Genomic DNA, 7859 nt, shown 5'->3' with positions numbered 1-7859 from the left:
ACCTCACAGCAAACAGCCTCATCTACCACGTATTACAGATTCTCTTTTCCATTAAACAATTTTATTTCTTTTTTATTATTTTTTATTATTTTTTTTTCCTTACCCTTTTTCCCCTTTTCATTTTCTCTTTTCTCCTTCTATCGTCTTCTTCATTCGTTCGTTCTTTCTTATCAGCTCGTCGGGCAACTCTTCTCACTGTGCCCACACTGATGTCGGCTTCTTCTGAGGAGGACATAGACCGGAGACCCATTAGAAGACTGCGGTCTAAGAGTGACACCCCATACTTAGAAGAAGCTAGGATCTGCTTCAACCTTGACACATGTAAGACTATCCCTTCCCCAAACAGCCTATGCTGGTTTTGTTGGATTTTTATTTATTTATTTATTTTGAGATGCACATGGACTGGATGGTACCTCCTTGCTTGCCAGTAGTATGGTGGTTCACCAGAGGTCCAGGGATGTCACAGGTGTTTTGCTGTGAACACCTGCATTTCTATTAACATAGGACATTTCCCCCTGCATTAGCTGGGTTATGCTAGTAACATCAAAGCAAAGAGGATGGCTTTGCAAGCAAGATCTTATGTCATCCACTCTGGTCATCCAGAAACATGAAAGTTCTCGTAAAGTTGTATGAAGGGATTAGTCCTAACAGCAAACTTCAGGTAAACCTAATAGTACAACCATGGAAAAATATCCGGCACACCCCCAAACAGCTACCAGTTCAATTGGCAGAAAGGTGGCTGAAAAGTGCTGATCTTGCAGGAATGAGTGAGAAAGCTGTTCGCAAAATTCCTAACTGTGAATGCCACTATGGCTGCTTGCAGAGTTGCTGAGCCCCTGGCATTCACTGCTCCATTTGATATTGCAGCTGACCAAAACAAAAGATTTCTGAGATACTGACAACTCACTGACCTTAAGTGACTGTGTTCCTGTTAAAAATAAAATAATAATAAAAAAATAATTAGATAGGATGAACTGCTACAATCACTGGAACACATTCTTAAGTGTTTAACACTTTATGTAGCATTTTTGAAAAGTAGCATTTTAAATAATTTCACCTACATTAACATCTAGAGCTTCCATTTGACACTGGTGCCCTAATGGGGCAGGCAGCCTACATCCACGTGAAGAGAATTAACACATTTATCAGAAGCTATTAAATAGAGAAGACAAAGGTGGGTTTTCAAACTCACCTGCCTGCATGACTGAAGCATGAAGTGCCCACCTGTAAGGGAAGGATGTTCAAAAATAAAAAAAAATGCTGCACAGGGAACCTCAACCAGGTTGGTGCTTCAAGACGCCAGGACAGATTGCCTGTTTCTGGAAACTTCTTGGCCCTTCTGCCTCGCTTCGGGCACCTGGCCTAGGTTAGAAACCCCCGCTTAGGGGAGAAAGGGGCGATGGATGACCCCACAAGCCGCGGCCTCCCTATGGGGCTCAGGGGGCAGCTGAGGCGGTGGGGAGCACGCGGGCCAGGCGGGGGTGCTCGGGGAGGGGGTCGGGCAGGGCCGGGGTGTGCCGGGCAGTGCCGGGGGAGGGGGGAGGCTTGCATGGCCGGCCTCCCTCCGTGGAGGAGCTGTCCTCCCGGGGGCGGGGGGGCAGTGGGTAGGGCCTCCACTCCCGTCCGTGGATCCTTGACGGGTTTTCCCTCTCTCTCTCCCCCTCCCTCCCTCCCTCCGCTCCTTTCTCCCTCTCTCCTTCCCCGTCCTCTCTCCCCCCTCCCCCCCCCCAACCCCGACCGCCCCCTCCCCTCCCCTCCCCTCCGGCCCCGCTCCGCTGCCCGCTGCCGCCCGCTCGCCCTCGCCAGCTCGCCGGGCCACGCTGCTCACCGTGCCCACATTAATGGCGGCATCTTCCGAGGAGGACATCGACCGCAGACCCATCCGCCGCGTCCGCTCCAAGAGCGACACCCCCTACCTCGCCGAGGCCCGCATCTCCTTCAACCTCGAGGCAGGTGAGCGACCTCGAGGCCAGGGGCTTGGGGACACGGGGCACCACCGAGCTCCCCCGGAGCGGCTGCTTCGCACCTGTGTGTGCCCCCAGCCCCAGCCGCCCACCCGGGCATCCCCGCAGGGCTCGGGGTCCTGCTCTGCTTGCCCACCCCAGCCGGGCAGCCTTGCCTCCCCTTCATCCCCTCCGTGTGGTGAGGTTGGCCCTGGAGGGTGCAGCTCGCCTCGGCTGCCCTGGCTCCCCAGGTCTGCTATTGTCTCTGCTGGCCGCTCTCCGGTCTGCCTTGTCAGCTGCCTAAATTTCCACATCCATGCTCACAGGCCTCGGGACTAGCCTCCCTGCCCGGCCTTCCTGTCCCCCTTCTCCACTGCTGCACTGTCCTCTCAGCTGCCTCTTCCTCATGGCGCCTTTGGGATTTCGGCTGTCCCCTCCTGTTCATGCCACACGTGGTGACTGTCCTCTGCCTTTCCTGCCAGGCCTGTTGTTTTCCCTCCTTGCCTGACCTTCTCTTCCCTTATGGGCTCTGTCAACAGCAAACTACACCAGAGCTCATTTGCTCTCCAAAACAGAGGAAAACAAAGTACTTTCTGTTGGGTTTCTGCACCACACCACACTTCCTCTGTTTGGAGGGGTGGGAGAGAGGATCAATAGCCAGGAAGCCCCACTGCTGCCTCTCTCCTGTCCCAGCAGCAAACAGACCTAACTGTGTAATACCCTGTGGTGCCACCCCTTCTTCAGCTGAGCCTGCCAGCAGAGAGGGGAAAAGGGCTGCCTCAGAGCTGCTGCTTGCCATGCTGCAGCCTTCCCCATCCCTCCTCCCCCCTTTCAGCCAGCTGAAAGTTGGAGGTGATGGAGATGTGTTTTCTCCTCCATTTGGTGATGGAATGGATTCCCCTCCCCCTCCTGTCATACTCAATGTAGTTATACCCTTGGTAATGGGTAATACACGGTTTGGTTTTACCATCAACAGAGCAGTTGGCTACATCGTACAGTGGGTTGTTATTTCTTTCTGACCATGGCTTCTTAAAAAAACACCAAGCTGTAGGTAAGTTGGGTGCCATTTCAGAGCACAGGCTGGAGTGCAGGGTGAGATGCCACCTTTCAGGCCTGAAGAACTGGGAGTGCGAACAGAAAGCAGCACTGCAAGTAAGGTGTAAATCACATGAGGCTGTGTATGGTTGTTTGATTGCTGAAATAACCCTGAGCTGGCTTGTGCTGTCACAGGTAATGTTATGTCACGTAGTTAAAAATAGATAAACCAGTTAAGAGCAAGACACCTTCAGGTCACCTGGTGCTTCACATCTCTATGCTGAGCTGGGCATGCTGTTTTTACTACAAGTTCCTGAGGACATGCAAGTCCCTAGGTACCTCTTTCCTGCAATCCACTGGAAAATTTGATAATTACACTTAGCTTCTTCCTGTTCCTCCCCTTTCCCCTGCTAGCTCAAATTTGTCTTTACTTTCAAACCTGGTATTCCTTTAAAAGAAATAATTGAAGAAAGTAGTATTGGCATATCAAGATATATAAATGAAAAGTGTTTTAAGCAGTGCAGGTGTGTGTTTTCAGTAATCCATCTGGCAGTGAGTAGTTTTGAGCTTTAAAAAAATATAATTTTTGCTTAGCAACCAGTACAGAGCAAGTGAGCCAAAGCGAGTGAAACATGCCAGTGGTGCCCGCTTCGTTCCTCAGCTTTTGCTTTCACTGCTCAGAAAGTCTGCGTTGGTGAATTCCGCCAGGCAGCCACAGGGTGATTTTTTTTTGCCCCATTTTTGGGGTGTGAACCACCCAATTTCGTCAATTTCCCCGTGGGCACTGTCCGCCGCCCGTGGTGCTGAATCGGCGCTGTCCCTAGCCTTGCTGCCATCCCCAGGCGTTGGGTTGGCCCCACGGGGCTTCTGCCTCTTCCTCTGCCTGTGCTGGGGAAGGTGCTGAAGAGGAAGCAGTGCTTTTTCCTTGACCCAGCTGAAAGTAAAGTGATACTTAGGGCACAGGAAATAACTTCTTCCTTTATGTGATTATTGCTTGCTTTCCTTTTCATGCATCCCGTGTCTACAGCTGGTGCTCAACCACTGCTTACAGAGCTGTGGTGGTGTTTTTTTTTTTGTTTTTGTTTTTTCCTACAGCTGCTACAAGTTGGGTTGCATTGCCCCCTCATTGTCTCCTTTCAGGATATGGTCAGGGGTGGGATGCAGCACACAGCTGCTTTGCTGTATTGGAACTTATGTTTCATTAATAAAATTGGATACTAAGCAGATGTAGTGAATACTACCCTTCTCCAATCTTAATTACAGTCACTGGTTAAGAACTAGCAGTTTTTTATCTACTTAAGCTGTAGGTTATAATTATACCATTACTGCTAATATCTGTATTGTTGAGCAACTGAGAAATTGCGTACATAGAGTCAATTATACAGTTTGGGGATAGCACAGATTTGGTCCAGACTGTTAAAAAAAAAAAATAAAAATTATAGGTGATTAACAGTGCATATTCTACCAGCCCTTCTCTTTAGAACATTCTTACAGTTTTGCTTTTTTTTTTTTGTCCAAAGTATTATGGTTTGTCTGTTTCTAAATATTTATCAATTAACTCACAATTATTACTTAGTAGGAGTTAACAAATGCTCTTCAATTACTTGTCCTCAGTATATATTTTTTGCTGTTCTTCCCAAACTGATTAAAAGACAAAGCAGTTTTCCAATCTCGGGGTTATTCTCCCTACTGCTATACATAAACAAATCCTATTAATCTGAGTGATGTGTTTATATCAAGAGGATAATGTTTCCCGAAGGATTTAAATTACCTCTTCTGCCAAAAATAATGTGGCTGCATAACATCATAAAGCTATAGACAGGTACAAGTTCTTTTTGCATATTTGATAATGAATCAGTCCACATGCAGAAATTAATTTTTAAATTTTCTGAAAGACTTCCTCTGGTGCCACACTAGAGGAATGTAGAATGCTCTCTTGCTTTTGGGTGGCCGTCTTTTGTTTTCTTTATTATGGCTAGCAGTCTGGCATAGCTCCATTTCTTAACATCCATCTTTAGCTTTTAGTATGCATCTTCTTAAAAGCAGTTTTCAAATTTTCTTTCTAACTTTCTTATTCAGGCACCTAGAAGCTAATCCCAAATTGCTTCCGAAAACCTGGGCCTCCATCTGTAACAACTGTTTAATAGCATAATCTCTTTCCTGGGACTGTGCCATCTAGGAAGCTAATGTGTTTTTAGAGGTTTTGACCTGTTTATATTCCTCTTGTTGCAAAATACTGGACTTCTATAGTGGCAGTGCATGATAGGTAGCTTTCAAGTTTGATAAACTAGCAGAAGTCACGACTGGTAAGGAAACACAACTCTCACTAAATGATCTAATATGTGTGAGTTTTTCTTCTGCCATCCCCTTTATAGTGTCTGTGGGCTGCAGGGGGGTCTAACACGTTGAGTTGACCTGACCAGTTTTGCTTCTATACACAGATAGATACTCTTACTCCTTCCTAGCTGAAAAAGAGCAAGGTTTGTACTGCACTCCTTTGAGAGTTGATTTTTGCAAACAGACTTATTTTTAAATGGAGTAAGAAGTCATCTTTATCTCAGCTGCCATGGGACCTTCCTGAGATGGTTCAGGGAGGTCACCAAATGCCAGTCTTTGTTTGAACAAGGTTGGTTGTCCACATAGAATTTAACCTGGCAGTGAAAACCTGGGGAGAAGGAAAGCCAGTGCCTTGGAGAAGCTATAAGGGCAGAATGACTACAGTAGCTGTGCAAGGGGTCAGGAAACAGGGGACATTCCGACAGAAGGAATATATTTAGTCTCTGCTGTGAAACGAGAGGAGGGGAGCTTTTGAATTTTAACACCCTCCCAACCCAGCCTTAAAAGCATGGGAAAGTGGTGCAACTGAACAGAAACCTGTGACCAGAGAGGTGCAGCAGCTGGGCTCTGAAAGTGGGGAGGGAGGTGTCTACAGGAACGGGCCGAGTAGGGTCTTGCAAATGGTGCCAACTGTGGAGCCCTGCTGGCTCAGTCTGCTCTGAGGCACGGCACAGGTTTGAAGTATACTGAAGTTTCTCAGAGATCTCGCTGAAGTGGCTGGATCCTCCTAAGTCATCTGCTGGCTTGAACTAGATATCCGTATCAGACTGTAGAAGTAAACATCTCTGCTTCTCTTCAATGATGAAAGATCTGCTTTATATCTTTGTATGTAGTCACATGTTCTCCTGGAATGCAATCTGGGAAAGCAAAGATGAGGGGAACGGATTGAGAGGCTCAGCATAATTTTGCCATGTGGAGGGAAGAAAGATCTTTGCATCTAGAAAAGCAAGTCAATTCAATGCCATTTACTGTTCTTAAGTGATGATGATTTACTCACGTTGGGGAGGGGAAAAAAACAAGCCCACAGCAGCTTGCATTAGTGCTGCTGCAAGCAGAATTAATTCACAGGGTGTAAAGGAGGAGGAGAATCCTGGCAGAAACTGCTGAATGGCTAAGACAAATGTTAGCGATCTGGGAAATGTTCATAGTTGGTTGTTTCTGTGATGCAGGGCTGGTGGGGGAGGGAAGCCAGGACACAAAGAATGTGGAAGAGTGGCTGTGGATTTCATACGCAGGAATTTACCCAGTCTGAACTGTGCACAAAGTTGAAACCCAAAGCTGCTTCTATTTTCACTGTGCTGGCACGTTTTACAGTCTTTTAGTGCCATAGCGTTTCTTACAGTCTTCATGGTAGGCTGCCTGGTTATTATTTGTATTTCTGTATTCATTCCATTATATAGCTTTGGAGCTACGCTGAATACTTTTCAGAGGGTAAAATGATGTATAGTTTTCTTTTCTAATGAAATGATAATGTCATGTGTCTTAGCCTCATACATGTTGATTTATCTAAAAGAATTAAAGTACATTTCTCTGCAGTGATCAAAGAGCAAGTTGTGTACTTGGTTTTGTCACTGTGTAAAGCAAGAAAGAGTATTTATACAGCCCACTGAGGTGGGTAAAGTCTTAAAAATGGGAAAGCAAAATGAAATGACTGGATTTTCTGCAGGAAATCTCCATCCCATCCATTTGTATTTTTTTCTAAAAACTCATCATCAGATTAAAAAAAATCTGTTTCTGAATTTGCCTGTGGTCATCCTTACATATGATTTGCTACACTAACCCAATTAATCATCATTGTAGTCGTATTAAATATTAGGGAGTTATGCTTTTTTTTTTTGTTCCTGTTTATCCAACGTGTGTTTCTGTATAACTACAAGAAAGCTTTCTGCATGGTTTCATGATTAGAATATCTAATCCTTGGAGTGATACAAAAACTAATTAGACTACTTTGGATTCATAGAGCTAACAGATTAGAGATGATGCTGAAGTGGTAATCTGAAAGGCGTATTTGTATTTTTAAAAATACTTCCAAATTATAGTGGGTTTATGATTTCAGGTAGAAAAGGCTGCGCCCAGAAAAACGGGAGAAACATGCAATAGCAGGCTTTCTAATGAGTGCGGGATGATTTATTTCTTTTTGGAGAAGGATTAGTAGCAATGCATGCTTGGAAAGATTCCACCTTTATCTCTGCTGTAATCACTCCCTCAGGTTATTGTCATGGAGATCCTCTTGTACAGATGAAGCCAAATCATTGGATTTGTCAAAGCATTTCTGAATACCTGTATAAAAGGGTCTGAACATCTGGCCTCTTTTGTCATCAGGCTTTGCATTACCAAAACTTGCACCTGCCCTTTGGATCAATGGAATTATGACCATTAGCTTTAAAGCTGCTTATGTTGCAATATAGCTAAAAACCAAATTTTTACACAGCCCTTGTTTTGTGCCTGCCTTCCAAACCCAGGAAAAAGAGCACACACCACTTAAAACAAGCCTCTAAACTGTGCTCCATGCATTGTATGACAAGAGTATGCCAATTGAGATAA

At 45.5% G+C, this 7859-nt stretch overlaps 1 protein-coding gene across 1 annotated transcript in view; it reads left to right on the top strand.

The window, feature by feature from the left end:
• The first annotated feature begins 208 nt into the window (after window positions 1-208).
• PHACTR1 (phosphatase and actin regulator 1) overlaps window positions 209-7859 on the top strand; it is a 306420-nt gene continuing 298769 nt past the window's right edge. Inside the window, exons 1-2 of the mRNA XM_032181577.1 lie at window positions 209-321; window positions 1807-1953. Of these exons, the coding sequence (XP_032037468.1) occupies window positions 210-321; window positions 1807-1953 (259 nt within the window). The 5' untranslated portion in view covers window position 209. The remainder of the gene's footprint in view (window positions 322-1806; window positions 1954-7859) is intronic.

Source organism: Aythya fuligula, chromosome 2, assembly GCF_009819795.1.
Source record: "Aythya fuligula isolate bAytFul2 chromosome 2, bAytFul2.pri, whole genome shotgun sequence".
NCBI lineage: Eukaryota > Metazoa > Chordata > Aves > Anseriformes > Anatidae > Aythya > Aythya fuligula.
The sequence above is the reverse complement of the archived record's forward strand: the minus strand, read 5'-3'. Positions and strand labels throughout refer to the sequence as shown.